General features: G+C 41.2%; 1 protein-coding gene across 1 annotated transcript in view; it reads right to left on the reverse strand.

Moving 5' to 3' along the window:
• Positions 1-19,586, reverse strand: part of Smr (nuclear receptor corepressor smrter) — a 147,937-nt gene that overhangs the window by 26,597 nt on the left and 101,754 nt on the right. The window contains 6 exon segments of the mRNA XM_074181526.1: positions 520-635; positions 3,851-4,562; positions 6,330-6,453; positions 6,455-6,800; positions 9,679-10,040; positions 16,683-16,949. Of these exon segments, the coding sequence (XP_074037627.1) occupies positions 520-635; positions 3,851-4,562; positions 6,330-6,453; positions 6,455-6,800; positions 9,679-10,040; positions 16,683-16,949 (1,927 nt within the window).

The raw sequence follows: 19,586 nt of genomic DNA on the forward strand, positions 1-19,586 counted from the left end.
CTTCAGTTAGAGATCACTATCATTTTACTTAAGAGTAGTATGGTTCAGGCATCTCATCTGTAATTTAAACTATAAACTACCAAATTTCATTGGAATAATTTTCGATGACACAAATAGATATAAGAATAAAATAGGTCACTGACGGGGTAAGTGTCGAATTACTTACTCGTTGATTGATCTTTGCGAGAAAAAATATGATATCAATTTCAAAAAATTTTCAAAAAAAAAATCTCAATTTCCAACAGGAACTGCCTTCTACAAGAATCCAAATATAAATGAAGAGAATATTTTTGCCGGCCCGTTCAAAAAACCGTAATGCTCCGAGCAAATATCAATTTCTTTACTAATAACTGAAAAATATCAATCACAAAATATGCCGCGATTTTTTCGATTTAATTCCCAAACATTGCAAGGAAAAAAAGTAGCCACCCGATCAGCGATTATTTTAACAATAAAACAAAGTGATGTCAATGAAGTAATGCAATATCAAAAAACAAGTATTTTCTCAAATTTTCTTACCCTGTACATTGTTAGCGTCTTCGTCACTACTTTCTAGAGGGGCGTCTTTTTCTTTTCTTCTCTCTTTTTTCTTTTTGTTCTCACCTAATGCTGCACTGGATGTCATGCTTTGATCACTGAAACAAAAATAAAAAATAAAATAGTGAAAAAACAAAAAACAAATTACTCTTACTAATTATTTTTTTAATATCGGCGCAAATTTGAAACAATGCATTACTGTATCAGTAATATCAATTGCTATCAGTTAGACTATGAAAGTCACACAAAATAAAAAAATCGAATTCAAAAAGGCGTATTTTTCGAATAATTCATTCTTCAATCGGGAATAGACTCTCTCTGTAAACGTTTCAAGAAAATTCAATTTAAATATGGCCGCCATCACGATGTTCGACTGAATCGCATCACAGAGTTAGCAAATACTCTCAGGGGCGTCACAGTTTCAAGAGGGATATAATCGAAATTTTAATGTGTAATAATAAGATCATGAGATTTCCTTGCCGGAATCATCTATTATCAAATCATCCAGTATTCAATCACCCCACCATACAAAGTTCGGAGAGTTCAGTAGTTTCTAGATAATACAAACCTCAGTCTCATTTTGTTTCGTGTGTCACGTGTGAATGAGTACTCAAGTACCTCAACATACATAGTTCAGCTGCATATAGTAGTTCGACACCAATTTTGCTACATGTACCACGTCACGTGTAGTCGAGTGAGTAGTTAATTACGTCATCATTGATCGCTCGGCACTGTAGTGCCGTTTTCTCGGTGCCATTCTCCTGCATTTGAAGTTTGTTCGGGTAAAATTTCAGATGTTCTTCGGAAATAACTGTTCAATTATTAGGAAAAAACATAGTTTTTCTCTACGCTCCCAAAGCGACGCCGCTGTGTGTACAAACTTAAATCTAAGAGATATTAAATTCCCCTCTCGATATTTCTGATTCTGCAATTCAATCGGCGAATCGGTATAATTTTGACAAACATTAATTTTCATTACAATCTGGACGAGTGTTTTTGAATTCTCTAGGGAGTCGGTATTACTGATGGCTGCGCAATTATTGAACAAACCGGCATATCAATTTTGTGAATTGATAACTTTGATTAACTTGGGAATGTTTTAAAAGTACCGCGCAGACGCATTATTTCTATATAACGTTGAGAGTAATATGAATTTTCATCGGTATTGAGTGAATTGGATTTATAGATTGGAACGGGAGAACGAGATTGTTATAACTTCGAAATGGTTATATTTCATCAGTTCGGACTTCCATTGTCTAATATAATATAAATTGATTTGAAATCCCTGAAGAAAAATTAGAAAGATTAACCGAAAATAACAAAATCCTTCGGCTACTCCATACCAAAACATAATATGAGAAAATTTGATTTTTTTGTTGAATAAACACGAAAAAACCAAAAAAGGATCAGCTCTGAAGATGCGTATAATCTATTCATTTCCTCGACGAGTGTAAACTATTGCTATTTTTTTTTGAATATCCCGAACAAACAAAATTAATTACAATTAGTCATAAGCTTAATCTGCGGTTGATTCAGTAGTACCTACTAAGTCGTAGGTTCTCAAGGGGTAAGGTGTTTTTCACCTGAACTTGAGCATGTCATATGCACCTCTCCGGAATATAGTCAGAATAATAAACATATTCCCGTGGTCAGAATAATGAACAACGTCTTCTAGTTGGAAGATTCGTCGCAAGTAACTGTATGACGGTCAGAGACTTGCAACTACCTGGAATTTCCCCCCCGATGCTCATCCCCAACCAACACGTCCGGTGATAACAATCTCCCGAAGCCCCACCCCACATTTCCACTTTAGAAGCACCCGCCGATATAAATACCACCGAACTCCCTTCGACGCTGAGTCTGTCGATTTGCCGATTTGATAAGCATACTGGTGGTTATTCAGTGAGGATGCATATAATGCTACCCTCCTGATATGTCCGACCAGTATCCTCTCAAGTCCCTTCAGCAGGAAGGAAGTAAGGCTGATTGGTCGTACCGATTTGGGGTGTGGGTCTCTCCCGCCCACTTTCGGTATATATACCACCCTTGCTGCCAAACAACTGGGTGGTACATATATAGTATTAGGTTCAGGGTCGCCAGGAGCTGCCCTCAAGGTGGGATACTATATCCCCTTCTGTGGTCGCTCCTGGTGGATAGTCTGCTTGATGCCCTCGACAGAAGAAAAGTTGATCTGCAAGCTTACGCAGATGACCTTGTCATCCTGGCAAGGTCCACGTCGGGAAGGGTAGCTTGTAATATCCTCCAAAGCGCGTTGGACGGTGTTCACAGTTGGTGCCTGAGGGAGCAGATGTCTGTCAACCCCAGCAAAACTGTGATAATCCCCTTCAACAAGAGAAGGAAATTGGACGATCTGACGCCACTTTCCCTCAATGGTGTGGTCATTCCATTTGGAACCTGGAAAGCTCACTTGAAAACAGTTTTGCACAAAGCCAGACTATCTCTATGGACATGTCGAAGGATTTGTGGTAAAACTTTGGGTTCAGGTCCAAAACAAATCCATTGGATTTATGTGATGATTGTCAGACCACTGATCACGTATGGTGCAACTGCCTGGTGACCAAAAGCTTTGCAGGCTTTGCAGCTTTGCTGGCTATCAGTAGTGCCATCAGTACCTCACCGCCAGCGGCCATGGAGATCCAGATTGTCTCTGGTCTGGATTCCTGGCCATACTGGCCTAAAAGGTAATGAAGCCGCCGCTGACTCTCTTGCAAAGGAGGGTGCTGCAAGCACCCTCTCCTTTGCAAACAAACACTTAACACCTGGATGGCAACAATCCTGGAAGATTCTGGCAGAATCTGGCTCACTCCAAGGCATTTATTCACCATTTGAAGCTTGATTCCAAACAGTGGTTGGACTACAGTAGGGATGAACTACGATGTCTATCAGACCTTCTTACAGGTCACAGAGCATATACTTTGCATGTACACCATTTGACCTGAGAGACCACTCACCATACAAACAAATCGGCTTCGTTAAGAAGCTGGGTTTATTTGGCCGAGTGTGAATAAGTGTGAGCCACAATAAACCCTTATGGGTTGCGGTGGAGGGTCGAATAGACCCACTCACTTTAGACCTACCTACCTACCTACCTACTCCCTTCGATACCTCTGTTCAATATAAAGAATAGACAGATTGAGACCTCAGAGAGAACCCGTGACGAGACCTGGGGAGTTGGCAGATTGAGGCCCCGGCGTCAAGCCACATCAATTTCTTAAAAATTACTCCATCCCGTTGGTAAAAAAACTACATTATTCCATCCAATACTTTACGACTATCAAATTTTTCAACTAACCTGATGATTTCCTGGGCTGATTCGACCTCCATCTTCAGGCTCGTAGTTCCGTCCACCACAACGCTCTTCTGCTTCTGCCCGTCCAAAATTACAGCCGCGCCGTCTTTACCGCTGCCGGTTCCGCAACCGCCGACCTCTTCAAAGTAACTGCTCTTCGCCATGTACTCGTCCATCGAACCAAACCCCAAAAAAGTCTTCGGTTTCACGTCTTCCGTAACTGTGTCCACCTCCATCGGAGCCGATTCTTTATCGTTCATCGTCGTCACGGTCACGGACGCCGAAACGACGACGGACGGCGTCGTCGTCGCCGTGGACGCCGTCACAATCGCGCCACTACTACTAGTCGTAATCACAGATGTACTAGAAGAAGATATACAGTTCGATATCGCGGTTGTCGGAGTAGTAGTCACTCCAGAAACTGACGGCGTCATCGAACCACCGACCACGGTTTTATCGGACGTTGAAACGGCCGACGGTGGCGGCGTAGACGGGAGTACGGAGGTTGTCGTCGCCGGGCTTGACGTGGACGTGGTGGTGGTAGTCGTCGTAACGGTCGACGGAGGGCTGTCGACAGACACTGCGGTGCTGGGAGTGGGTGCGGATGTTGCTGGCGGTGTCGTCGACGTCGGATGTTCCAACGGCTGATTCGGATCTCGAGACTGTTGATTTCCCGTTTTAGCCTGTTGTTCTCTTTGAAGTCGAGTTGTTACGCCTGAAAGTGGAACGAAACAATGTATAAGTTTAATCTAGGCCGTGAGACATTTTAGTAGAAACAGAAGCAAGTCTCCAGATTGAACCCTGCGAAGCTTCAGCCACCGTATTCACCAGATTTATCCTTCTGCGACGTTTTCCTTTTCCCAGAATTGAAGAGGCTGATAAAAGAACGGCGTTTTGCGACGATTCACGAGATAAAAACCGAATCGCTGAGGGAGCTCACAGACATACCAAAAACTGCTTCGAGGATTGGAAAAAAAGCTGACCCAAGTGTATTATATCTGAAGGGGGACTACTTTGAAGGGAAAAAACAGAAATTGAATCAATAAATATCAGAAGTCACCTCATTATTTGAATAGACCTCGTATATAGTACAAATTCTGAATTTTAGACGGTTCTCTAAATTGGTAGGTCCTCTGCACAACTCAATTTTCAAACTTGAATCATTTCGAAAGAGAAGCAGTTTTCTATATTGAAATTCGGATTATTTCATCCACAAACTCATGTATGAAAAATCAATAATCACCAGAGGTTCCGCCTCTAGATAACAGAGGGAACTAAAGTGAAAAGCTGTAGGTAACATTACCAGAAAGGATTCCTGTAACTTCGCCTGACTGAACCACAAATGGCCAAGAGTAGAATTCATTATTATTTCGAAGCTGTAATAGTATCCAATCATTGAGATAAACTCAAACTGTTCGTCAACGAAATGTTTGTCAATTATTTCAAAATTTATATTGTAGCACTAGGAGGATTATAAACAATTTGATGAAATGAATAAGCTTATATATTTTTTTGTTATTGACATTTAATTGCCACTCATAATTTTCAAAACACACCTCCTAAAATTTGCTATAAAATCGTCAAAAGCGGTCTTTTATGTCAAAAACAGCCATTTGACTGCAAAACCGGTCATTTTACGTCAAAAGCGACCATTTGACGTCAAAAGCGACTATTTGACGTCAAAAGCGACCAGTTTTCACCAAAAACAGCCATTTTAGGTCATTTTACGTCAGAAGCGGTCTTTTACGTCAAAAGTGGTCATTTTACGTCAAAAGCGACCAATTTGCCGTCAAAGGCGACAATTTGCCGTCAAAAACGGCCATTTGATGTCAAAAGCGGTCGTTTTACGTCAAATGCGACTATTTGACATCAAAAGTGACTATTTGACGTCAAAAGCGACTATTTGCCGTCAAAAACAGCCATTTGATGTCAACAGCGACCATTTGACGTCAAAAGCGACTATTTGCCGTCAAAAACAGCCATTTGATGTCAACAGCGACCATTTGACGTCAAAACTGTTAGGCAATAAACGCTATTATTATTATTAAAAGCGACTATTTGCCGTCAAAAGCGGTCATTTTACGTCAAAAGCAACAATTTGCCGTCAAAAACGGCCATATGATGTTAAAAGCGTCATTTTACGTCAAGAGCGACCATTCGACGTGAAAAGCGGGCATTTGGTGTCAAAAACGGTCGTTTTTGAACAACCCGTTTTTTGAAAAAAATATTTATTATCTTTTTTAGATATAATAAGTTTCAAATTATTCATCCGAGAATTTATTTTGCTGTTACACAAAAATATCATCACATAGACAACAGCGCGTCATTCTAAAATAAAAAAATTTGTTCAAAGATAAAAGTCTACATTTCCATAGCAACCCTCGTGCTTGACAGTACGATTAACGTTTTTCACTGGAAAAATTAACAAAGAGTATTTTTGTCTCTCCATTTCGCAATCAGAAAATAATCAATAAATGTTTACCTGAAGTCAAGATGTCCACAACGGAAGCATTCCCGCTATTGCTAACCTTCTGCGTGTTATTCCTCGAGCTCCTCGTTCGCTGCCTAGCCTTCCTAAATAATTGTTTATAATTTTCAGTTTTTTTTACTCAAATAGTAGTAATGTACACAGTCGGACACCGATTTTCTATCTAAATATGACGCTATACAACCGAAGTTCTTCGGATGCTGAAGATATTTCTCCTTGAATATTTCTTTTTCACTGGCAGTCCACACATTTAAAAACCGTCTGCTCTTATAGACGACGTCCATATCTTCGACGAAACCGTTGTTGTCGTCGTATTTGATCCGCTTCGCCTTCTTATCGAAAAGAATCGGAGGTATGACTGCATAGCTACGCATTTTCTTATCTTCCAGAGCTTGCTCCTGAAGATTATCCATAATTTCTTCCATATCAGCTTCTGACTTCACTCGAGACCCCACTCTGTTGAACCTGTAAATGATCGAAATATTATTATACTTGTGAAAATCTGTTGTTTCAATGAAGATAATTATAATAGAAAAAAATGGCCATTTTGAAGATGCGCACTAAACAGACATTTGATGTCCACCAATCAGAAAGCTTGAAGAGATTAGAAGTAAAGTTCACTGTATATAAGTTTTTGTTAGGAAGATACGAATGATGCTGTAATGATGAATAAAATGGTTTGTCCAACACTGAGTAAAATTAACGGCCATTTGACGCCAAAAACGGACATTTGACACCAAAAACAGTCATTTGACTCCAAAAATGGTCATTTGACTCCATAAGCGGCCATTTGACTTCAAAAGTGGTCACCCGGCGTTCTGCCGTCAAAAGCGGCCACCTGGCGCTCTTCTGTCAAAAGCAACCACCTGGCGGCACCTGCTATCATACGTCAAAGCGGCCATTTAACGTCAGAAGTGATCATTTAACGTCAGAAGCGCCATTCAACGTCAAAAGCGGCCATTTGACTTCAAAAGCGGCCATTTGACTTCAAAAACGGTCATTTGACTCCAAAAGCGGCCATTTGACTTCAAAAGTGGTCACCCGGCGTTCTGCCGTCAAAAGCGGCCACCTGGCGCTCTTCTGTCAAAAGCAACCACCTGGCGGCACCTGCTATCATACGTCAAAGCGGCCATTTAACGTCAGAAGTGATCATTTAACGTCAGAAGCGCCATTCAACGTCAAAAGCGGCCATTTGACTTCAAAAGCGGCCATTTGACTTCAAAAGCGGCCATTTGACTTCAAAAACGGTCATTTGACTCCAAAAGCGGCCATTTGACTTCAAAAGTGGTCACCCGGCGTTCTGCCGTCAAAAGCGGCCACCTGGCGCTCTTCTGTCAAAAGCAACCACCTGGCGGCACCTGCTATCATACGTCAAAGCGGCCATTTAACGTCAGAAGTGATCATTTAACGTCAGAAGCGCCATTCAACGTCAAAAGCGGCCATTTGACTTCAAAAGCGGCCATTTGACTTCAAAAACGGTCATTTGACTCCAAAAGCGGCCATTTGACTTCAAAAGTGGTCACCCGGCGTTCTGCCGTCAAAAGCGGCCACCTGGCGCTCTTCTGTCAAAAGCAACCACCTGGCGGCACCTGCTATCATACGTCAAAGCGGCCATTTAACGTCAGAAGCGATCATTTAACGTCAGAAGCGGCCATTTAACGTCAAAAACGACCATTTGACGCCGAAAGCGGCCATTTGACTTCAAAAGTGGTCACCTGGCGCTCTGCCGTCAAAAGCAGCCACCTGGCGCTCTTCTGTCAAAAGCAACCACCTGGCGGCACCTGCTATCATACGTCAAAGCGGTCATTCAACGTCAGAAGCGATCATTCTACGTCAGAAGCGGCCATTTAACGTCAAAAGCGGCTATTTGACTTTAAAAACGACCATTTGACGCCAAAAGCGGTCATTTGACTCCAAAAGCGGCCATTTGACTTCAAAAGTGGTCACCCGGCGTTCTGCCGTCAAAAGCGGCCACCTGGCGCTCTTCTGTCAAAAGCAACCACCTGGCGGCACCTGCTATCATACGTCAAAGCGGCCATTTAACGTCAGAAGCGATCATTTAACGTCAGAAGCGGCCATTTAACGTCAAAAACGACCATTTGACGCCGAAAGCGGCCATTTGACTTCAAAAGTGGTCACCCGGCGCTCTGCCGTCAAAAGCAGCCACCTGGCGCTCTTCTGTCAAAAGCAACCACCTGGCGGCACCTGCTATCATACGTCAAAGCGGTCATTCAACGTCAGAAGCGATCATTTAACGTCAGAAGCGGCCATTTAACGTCAAAAGCGGCTATTTGACTTTAAAAACGACCATTTGACGCCAAAAGCGGTCATTTGACTTCAAAAACGGTCATTTGACTCCAAAAGCGGTCATTTGACTTCAAAAGTGACCACCCGGCGCTCTGTCATCAAAAGCGGCCACCAGACGCTATGCTGTCAAAAGCAACCACCTGACGTACCTGCTATCATACGTCAAAGCGGCCATTTAACGTCAGAACCGGTCATTTAACGTCAAAAGCGGCTATTTGACTTAAAAAAACGACCATTTGACGCCAAAAGCGACCATTTGACGCCAAAAGCGGCCATTTGACCTCAAAAACGGTCATTTGACTCCAAAAGCGGTCATTTGACTCCAAAAGCGGTCATTTGACTCCAAAAGTGGTCACCCGGCGCTCTGCCGTCAAAAGCGGCCACATGGCGCTCTGCTGTTAAAAGCAACCATCTTGCGGCATCTACTATCATACGTCAAAGCGGCCATTGAACGTCAAAAGCGATCATTTAACGTCAGAAGCGGTCATTTAACGTCTAAATCAGCAAATTGACATCAAAAACGACCATTTAACGCCAAAAGCGGCCATTTGACTTCAAAAACGGTCATTTGACTCCAAATACGATCATTTGACTTCAAAATTGGCCACGTGGCGCTCTACCGTCAAAAGCGGCCACATGGCGCTCTGCTGTTAAAAGCAACCACCTTGCGGCACCAAAGCGGACATTTAACGTCAGAAGAAACCATTTGACGACAGAAGCGGTAAATTTGACGTCAGAAGCGGCCAATTTAACGTCAGAAGTGGCCAATTTGGCATCAAAAACGGCTATATGAAGCTCAAGGAGCGGTCATTTGACGTCAAAAATGGCCGTTTCGAAAATGCGTGCCAAGCAGACTTGTGACGTCAACTTAAGACGATGAATACGGACACTAATTTGCAATTATTCATTATAATTGAAAATAATGAATATAAAGTTCATTCAAATCATAGTGAAACCTACTTCGTAATATTCGATTAAAAAACAATTAGTTGTGTTTCTGTCCCGTTTCATAAAACACGGTACAAGTATTTTTTACCTTTCTTTGTCCTCTCTCTGCTTCCTCAGTTCTGGAAAAACTTTCTCGAAAAATTCCCTATTTTTTACGTCCTTTGCTTTTCGCTTCGTGCTACATTCTATTTTGTCGACTTTCCTCAACCAATCTTGCATCATTTTGCTGTAAGTCTCAGTCAGAAATTTGTTCCTTGTCTCGTTTTCCTTGTGCTTCTGCTTAAAGTACTCCAACAGCCTTCTTTTGAAAGACACGTGCTTCCTTTTGTTGTCCTGATAGGCGGACGCATCACTGGGTTGGTTGTAGAGAGGCCACTCGACTTTCTGGCCAAGGGAATCCAGTTGAGAGTGAGCATTTTGGGCTCTTTTTCTGTTCTCCGCATAGATTTTCTGCAGAGAAATAAATTCAGAAATGAGAAGAAAAAATATGTCTTATAAAGGTGTGATTATGCATATAATAAAAAAATTATGTCAAAGATGATTAACATTCATAGAATCTTCACAATAAATTCCATTCAAGGCGTATTTCGCTACACGGTGGCTTCTTCAGTGACACTGGTCTTCTATTGGTATTCTAGAATGTCTTTTATATAAGTTTGTGCTGAAAAAAAGTTGCTGGACCTTGAAGAAAATCCACAAATTGGTCAGTGGGTTGGGCTACCTACCGGGCGCGTCCCCAACTGGCGGATAGGGGAACGGCCAGGGGACTAGAGGCCCTGTCCGGAAAGCCAATGTGGCCTCACGGACGGGGTCGCCGGACTCCTTTCTGGTCAGTGGCAGAAATAAGTAGGGTGAGGGGAACTAAAACCCCCAAAAGCCTGGGCCCGGAACTACCATGTTTTGCGGCTACGGTGATCCTGAAACGGTGGAACACGTGATAGAACGATGCATGGATGGAGATAGGACTGGATGGCGTGAATGGAAAGAATTGAGAGAGAATTGAAAGAATAGTGAATGGATAAGGTTTGTCAATGAGTGGGCGGAAAGTGTGGTGAGGGATGAAAGAGAAGGGTAAAAGGCAGGCTGTTAGCTTGGTGCCACGGATCTGGAGTGCCAAGGATCAGGAGTGCTGGCGGCGGTCTCCCCCAATGGTGGCGGCCATGGATATTATTCTGATATCGGGCCATGTACACAAACAACAGAAGACATGTTTATTTATTTTGATCATCTTCTACCCCGCCAATTTGGAGGAGTAGGTGTTCCCTTGACAGCGGTGGCGATGGATAGATGAAAAATGCTCCATTGAAAGGCCACCTACCACCTGAATGGGGTTGGCCAAAGTGATATACACTGTCCGCCACTCGCGATGGAACACCCCATTTTTAGCGCAAAATAGTTCGCTCCAATACCTGAACCCCTTCATTCTTCATCCATTTTGAGCCTATCTGAGGAAAATGTCACAGCACCACATTCTCAGATTATCGAAGCAGTGTATGAAAAATTATCGATGGCGGCATCTATTATAACTGAAGAAGATTATTCGTAAAACTAATTCTGGTTGCTGAACATCCAAATTATATCCCAACCAGAAGTGAGAGCTCTCGATTGATGAGCAAAAACTATTCGTTGATTTTGTCGAAAATGCATTCTCCGATGTGTTGGTAAAACTACCTTTGGATGTGAGACACAGCATGATTTTTCAGTTAGATGGTTCACCAGTTCATAATAGTGGCATAACAAGGGTTTGGTTGAATAGGAATCTACCTATGAAATGGATAGGACCCAGTAGCCCTCTCATTGTATAGCCACCACGATCCCCAGATTTAACTCCACTGGATTTTTATTTATGGGGAAACTTTAAAAATAAAGTTTATAAGGATAGGCCAACAAATAAGGAAGATCTCCGTGCAAGAATTATACAAGCGTGTAGAGAAGTCACACCTAGAGAACTGAGAAGAGTTGGAGGAAATAATAGAAGGCGCATAGAAAAATGTGTTCGATTGGGGGGAAATTTCATAGAAGGCACGAAAATATAAAATTGTTAACTGTTAAATCATTTGAAATTATTGATTGTTTTGTTTTTTAATTGAAAATGTGATTTTGAAAGTAGTACTTCGATATAATTTTGAACTACATAACATTTTTCGCCACAAAATATCCTTGTTTTTTTTTTAAATAATGGGAAAACGAGAATATGAACTAACATTAACCATCCTAAAACCTCACTGATTACATGTTTCCGTTCCTCTTACAAAATTACCATTTTCTCTCTTATTGAGAAGGAATAACTTTCCTGACAACAAAATGAAAAATAAATTATTTATGTGAAAACAAAAGTCGAGTTTCTCTTAAACAATTTCGTTCATGTTTTGATGTCAAAACAAAAAAAATCTACTTCAATTGTTACGGAAGATACGGGGGTGTTTCCATGAGAAATGAAACAAATTCGGATTTTTCAGGACTGAAATTTTTTCAGGATCACGAATCTGAAGGAATTTTGAGCCTATTTTGCCCCCTAATATGTTTTATCGTAAAAATGGGGTGTTCCATCGCGAGTGGCGGACAGTGTATATCACTTTGGCCAAACCCATTCAGGTGGTAGGTGCATTTTGAGCATTTCCATCAGTTTTGCGAGTTTCATCGTTCCACCTCGAATATTACGAAAGATACGGGGGTGTTTCCATAAGAAGTGAGACAAATTCGGATTTTTCAGGACTGAAATTTTTTCAGAAAAAAAGTGTAATCGTAGTAAGTTGGTAGTCCTGATCACGAATCTGAAGGAATTTTGAGCCTATTTGCCCTCTAATATGTTTTACCGTAAAAATAGGGTGTTCCATCGCGAGTGGCGGACAGTGTATATCACTTTGGCCAACCCCATTCAGGTGGTAGGTGCATTTAGAGAATTTCCATCAGTTTTGCGAGTTTCATCGTTCCACCACGAATATTACGTAAGATACGGGGGTGTTTCCATAAGAAGTGAGACAAATTCGGATTTTTCAGGACTGAAATTTTTTCAGGAAAAAAGTGTAATCGTAGTAAGTTGGTAGTCCTGATCACGAATCTGAAGGAATTTTGAGCCTATTTTGCCCCCTAATATGTTTTACCGTAAAAATGGGGTGTTCCATCGCGAGTGGCGGACAGTGTATATCACTTTGGCCAACCCCATTCAGGTGGTAGGTGCATTTAGAGAATTTCCATCAGTTTTGCGAGTTTCATCGTTCCACCACGAATATTACGTAAGATACGGGGGTGTTTCCATAAGAAGTGAAACAAATTCGGATTTTTCGGGACTGAAATTTTTTCAGGAAAAAAGTGTAACCGTAGTAAGTTGGTAGTCCTGATCACGAATCTGAAGGAATTTTGAGCCTATTTTGCCCCCTAATATGTTTTACCGTAAAAATGGGGTGTTCCATCGCGAGTGGCGGACAGTGTATATCACTTTGGCCAACCCCATTCAGGTGGTAGGTGCATTTAGAGAATTTCCATCAGTTTTGCGAGTTTCATCGTTCCACCACGAATATTACGTAAGATACGGGGGTGTTTCCATAAGAAGTGAGACAAATTCGGATTTTTCGGGACTGAAATTTTTTCAGGAAAAAAGTGTAATCGTAGTAAGTTGGTAGTCCTGATCACGAATCTGAAGGAATTTTGAGCCTATTTGCCCTCTAATATGTTTTACCGTAAAAATAGGGTGTTCCATCGCGAGTGGCGGACAGTGTATATCACTTTGGCCAACCCCATTCAGGTGGTAGGTGCATTTAGAGAATTTCCATCAGTTTTGCGAGTTTCATCGTTCCACCACGAATATTACGTAAGATACGGGGGTGTTTCCATAAGAAGTGAGACAAATTCGGATTTTTCAGGACTGAAATTTTTTCAGGAAAAAAGTGTAATCGTAGTAAGTTGGTAGTCCTGATCACGAATCTGAAGGAATTTTGAGCCTATTTTGCCCCCTAATATGTTTTACCGTAAAAATGGGGTGTTCCATCGCGAGTGGCGGACAGTGTATATCACTTTGGCCAACCCCATTCAGGTGGTAGGTGCATTTAGAGAATTTCCATCAGTTTTGCGAGTTTCACCGTTCCACCTCGAATATTACGAAAGATACGGGGGTGTTTCCATAAGAAGTGAGACAAATTCGGATTTTTCGGGACTGAAATTTTTTCAGGAAAAAAGTGTAATCGTAGTAAGTTGGTAGTCCTGATCACGAATCTGAAGGAATTTTGAGCCTATTTTGCCCCTTAATAAGTTTTACCGTAAAAATGGGGTGTTCCATCGCGAGTGGCGGACAGTGTATATCACTTTGGCCAACCCCATTCAGGTAGTAGGTGCATTTTGAGCATTTCCATCAGTTTTGCGAGTTTCATCGTTCCACCACGAATATTACGTAAGATACGGGGGTGTTTCCATAAGAAGTGAGACAAATTCGGATTTTTCAGGACTGAAATTTTTTCAGGAAAAAAGTGTAATCGTAGTAAGTTGGTAGTCCTGATCACGAATCTGAAGGAATTTTGAGCCTATTTTGCCCCCTAATATGTTTTACCGTAAAAATGGGGTGTTCCATCGCGAGTGGCGGACAGTGTATATCACTTTGGCCAACCCCATTCAGGTGGTAGGTGCATTTAGAGAATTTCCATCAGTTTTGCGAGTTTCATCGTTCCACCACGAATATTACGTAAGATACGGGGGTGTTTCCATAAGAAGTGAGACAAATTCGGACTTTTCAGGACTGAAATTTTTTCAGGAAAAAAGCGTGATCGTAGTAAGTTGGTAGTCCTGATCACGAATCTGAAGGAATTTTGAGCTTATTTTTCCCCCTAATATGTTTTACCGTAAAAATGGGGTGTTCCATCGCGAGTGGCGGACAGTGTATATCACTTTGGCCAACCCCATTCAGGTGGTAGGTGCATTTTGAGCATTTCCATCAGTCCTGAGAGTTTCATCGTTACACCTCGAATATTACGAAAGATACGGGGGTGTTTCCATAAGAAGTGAAACAAATTCGGATTTTTCGGGACTGAAATTTTTTCAGGAAAAAAGTGTAACCGTAGTAAGTTGGTAGTCCTGATCACGAATCTGAAGGAATTTTGAGCCTATTTGCCCTCTAATATGTTTTACCGTAAAAATAGGGTGTTCCATCGCGAGTGGCGGACAGTGTATATAACTTTGGCCAACCCCATTCAGGTTGTAGGTGCATTTTGAGCATTTCCATCAGTCCTGAGAGTTTCATCGTTACACCTCGAATATTACGAAAAATACGGGGGTGTTTCCATAAGAAGTGAGACAAATTTGGATTTTTCAGGACTGAAATTTTTTCAGAAAAAAAAGTGTAATCGTAGTAATTTGGTAGTCCTGATCACGAATCTGAAGGAATTTTGAGCCTATTTGCCCCCTAATATGTTTTACCGTAAAAATAGGGTGTTCCATCGCGAGCGGCGGACAGTGTATATCACTTTGGCCAACCCCATTCAGGTGGTAGATGCGTTTTGAGCATTTCCATCAGCCCTGAGAGTTTCATCGTTCCACCTCGAATATTACGGAAGATACGGGGGTGTTTCCATAAGAAGTGAGACAAATTCGGATTTTTCAGGACTGAAAAAATTTTCAGGAAAAAAGTGTAATCGTAGTAAGTTGGTAGTCCTGATCACGAATCTGAAGGAAGTTTGAGCCTATTTTGCCCCCTGATATGTTTTACCGTAAAAATGGGGTGTTCCATCGCGAGTGGCGGACAGTGTATATCACTTTGGCCAAACCCATTCAGGTGGTAGGTGCATTTTGAGCATTTCCATCAGTTTTGCGAGTTTCATCGTTCCACCTCGAATATTACGAAAGATACGGGGGTGTTTTCATAAGAAGTGAGACAAATTCGGATTTTTCAGGACTGAAATTTTTTCAGGAAAAAAGTGTAACCGTAGTAAGTTGGTAGTCCTGATCACGAATCTGAAGGAATTTTGAGCCTATTTTGCTCCCTGATATGTTTTACCGTAAAAATGGGGATTTTTCAGGACTGAAATTTTTTCAGGAAAAAAGTGTAATCGTAGTAAGTTGGTAGTCCTGATCACGAATCTGAAGGAATTTTGAGCCCATTTTGCCCCCTAATATGTTTTACCGTAAAAATGGGGGGGTTCCATGGCGAGTGGCGGACAGTGTATATCACTTTGGCAAACCCCATTCTGGTGGTAGGTGCATTTTGAGCATTTCCATCAGTCCTGAGAGTTTCATCGTTCCACCTCGAATATTACGGAAGATACGAGGGTGTTTCCATAAGAAGTGAGACAAATTCGGATTTTTCAGAACTGAAATTTTGTCAGGAAAAAAGTGTATTCGTAGTAAGTTAGTAGTTCTGATCACGAATCTGAAGGAATTTTGAGCCTATTTTGCCCCCTGATATGTTTTACCGTAAAAATGGGGTGTTCCATCGCGAGTAGCAAACAGTGTATATCACTTTAGCCAACCCCATTCAGGTGGCAGGTGAATTTTGAGAATTTCCATCAGCCCTGAGAGTTTTATCATTCCACCTCAATTAATACGGAAGATACGGGGGTGTTTCCATAAGAAGTGAGACAAATTCGGATTTTTCAAAACTGAAATTTTTTCAGGAAAAAAGTGTAATCGTAGTAAGTTGGTAGTCCTGATCACGAATCTGAAGGAATTTTGAGACTATTTTGCCCCTTAATACGTTTTACCGTGAAAATGAGGTGTTCCATCGTGAGTGGCGGACAGTGTATATCACTTTGGCCAACCTCATTCTGGTGGTAGGTGCATTTTGAGCATTGCCATCGGTCCTGAGAGTTTCATTGTTCCACCTCGAATATTACGGAAGATACGGGGATATTTCCATGAGAAGTGAGACACACTGTATGTTGTACTCTGGAAAAAATAATATAACCATCACTTGGTGACACCACTATAGCTCCTTTTCGTCACGATTGATCTTATTGGTTGACAAACAGTTGATACTGTTTTTTCGTTAACTAGGTCTTACCGTTCGAAGTGCGACTCCTAGCACGGAAAACCAAGCACACGATATTTGAAGAGTTTCATTCTCAACCAGACACTGAATCACAAAGTCTACTTCTCACGAACACTCACCTGTGGCAAACTCTGATGTTTTGGAGCCGTCACTTCCTCGACCTCCGATTTGATGACTGGCTTGTTGGCGATTTCCTCCAGCTCCGACTGTTTTTTCTTCAATATCGTTATCTGCGACTCAGCCTTGGCAATCTCTCTGTCGACCTTTCCGATCTGCTGGATCAATTCGTCCTTCGTCGTCCGAAAAGCCTGATCGTCCTGATTCAGCTGATCGGGCAGTGTGGGTGAAATAGCTTCCACTTGCGGGATGTACGTTCCCGGCTGTTCCTTAGAACAACATATCAGAATTGAAATAAAGAGAAAATTCTATTGACGAGTGATAAACATCACTCATAAAACATCACTCATAAACTATTCATTATAGGTGTAAAAAATTTGACAGATAATACAGTTTTCGTTTTCAAATCTATATCATTATATTTGGTGTTTTTTTCATTTTTTGAGCAGTATAGGATTTGATTTTCAAAACGACACGAAAAATTTTAAAAAATTGATGAACGATCTATATAATTTAATGTTTGAAGATGATTTCATGCAAAAGTTGTCCGCGACTTCGCTTTAGATGGCCCATGCGCATGGTTCAATTTTGGCACACTCTCTCTAACATATCGACCGGTATTTCACGTATAAATGATTCAATATTGGCTTCCAGAGCGTCAGTCGTTGCTGGTTCATCCCTGTAGACATGAACCTTAACATGAACCAACAAGAAATAATCCAAAGGCGTTAAATCACACGATCTACGCGGCCAAACGTGAGATAAACTGTTCACCAAAGGCGGCTCTCAATTGGGCAATTGTTTCGCGTGCCGTGTGGCATGTGGCACCGTCTTGTTGAAATCACATGTCTGGCACGTCCAATTCTTCCATTTCAATCATCACACGGTAGCGCTCGCCATTCACATTGTCGTCTTTGAAGAAGTGCAGCCCGACGATGCCACCGACCCATAATCCACAGCAAACAGTGACTTTTTCGGGATGCATCGGTAGCTCTTGCAATACTTATGGCTAGCAATTTTGCTTTTTAACGTATCGATTCAACCAGAAATGAGCCTCGTCGCTGAACACAATTTTTCGATGAAAATGTGGATCTTCCTCCAACTTTCCCAGCGCCCATTCACCAAACGTGGGAGGTCGTGTGGCTTCAATTCTTGCACCAGCTGTAGGGTTTTACACCCAAATTCTTTCGCAAAATTTTCCGCGTACTGGAGTAACAGAGGCCCAATTCCTGCGAACGGCGGCGAATCGACATTTCACGGTCATCACGAACACTGGCGGATACAGCCGCAATATTTTCTTCGGGCCTCACTGTACGTATGCGTGTTGGTGGTTTAATGTCCAATAATGTAAACTTGGTTCGAAATTTAGTCACGAGCTTCCGAATAGCTCCCTCAGTAGGCCGTCGAAACTGCCCATAAATTGGAAGAAGTGCACAATGCACTTTCTTCACCGAGCATGAATTTTGATAATAAAATTCAATAATTTGCAAGCGTTGTTCATTCGTAGGTTGTTTCATGGTTAAGTTATAGACCAAACTGAACAAGTTTGACAATGACACAAGACACGATTCACGCGTGATCTGTCAAAAACACTGTCAAAAAGATTCCAGCAAAGAAAGCAAAGCAAAGAAAAGATTCCACTCAAATATACTACCCTTATGTAACATAAATTAACATTGATTTCGAAGAACTGAATGCTACCGATTGGTCAACAATAATTTCTCCAACAATCAAGTAGTCGCTGTTATTTGAGGCAATCTTCAAGTTGACCTTCAATTAAACATTATCGAACTCAAGATATTTCAAATTATCGGCCCATCTCTATTATTTGCAACTTTGCAAAGGTTTTTGAGATTCTGCTGGAGCGAGTTATATATCGGCATGTTAGTTGCAGTATAAACCAGCACGGTTTTTTGAAAAATCGTTCAACGGTCACCAATCTTCTGACAATAACCCAACATATTGCTGAATCTATTGACAATAGGGCCTAAACTGATGTTATTTATACACTTAAGGCCTTCGACAGGCTTGACCATGGCATTCTACTAAACAAAATAGTAGCCTTTGGATTATCTCCATCCTTAATCACACTCTTTCAGTTCTATCTACGGGATCAAAAACAATATGTTCAGCTCAATGGTTTCAAATCTACCGAATACAGTGCTTCTTCCGGTGTTCCACAAGGTTCAAATCTGGGACCGTTGCTCTTCAATATATTCATTAATGATATTGCAGATGTAATAGATGTGTATTTCCTTTTATACGCCGAAGATCTAAAACTATACTGCCTCGTTGAGAACATAGATGATCGCGTGAACCACCAGCTACAAAAACACTTTAAAACGGACGAAGCTTTTGAAACTATTCGAAAAATCTCCACACACTTATGTTAGAGGGATTTCTTCCAATATTCAAGGAATTTTATTGTTTCACCGACAATTTAGTTCAGCTTTCAACCGTAAGATGTCAGCGACGTGTATTAATGTTACTCTTGTGCAGCATTCATCACATTCACTTTAATTACCGTATTCATGGGTATGAATTAGATAGTTAATTATATATAATATTTATTCCAATAGTAAAATATCAACTCAAAATGGTAATACTTGTAATCCATGTACGGCTGAATATTACACGGCCATAGCTGAATAGCCTGATATAATTATTTCAACAAGATATTCATTCAAATGGGTTGCCAACCGAATACATTATTTTAAATTTCATCAATTTGGCATAGTCCCAGTCCAGAAATTGTTAAAAAGAGGATATTTGGTTTATTTAAAAGAAGTAAAGCGACTAGACGATAATGAACAACAAACCATTCGTATAAGAAAATAGTTAGACGAGCAAATGCCTAGAAATGGTTGAAGACTCAAATAAACTTTCATAATGATAGATTGTGTGGA

This window comes from Leptinotarsa decemlineata, unplaced genomic scaffold, assembly GCF_025532065.1.
Source record: "Leptinotarsa decemlineata unplaced genomic scaffold, Ldec_3_MD MMD2_P_RNA_scaffold_1, whole genome shotgun sequence".
In the NCBI taxonomy this organism is placed as follows: Eukaryota; Metazoa; Arthropoda; class Insecta; order Coleoptera; family Chrysomelidae; genus Leptinotarsa; species Leptinotarsa decemlineata.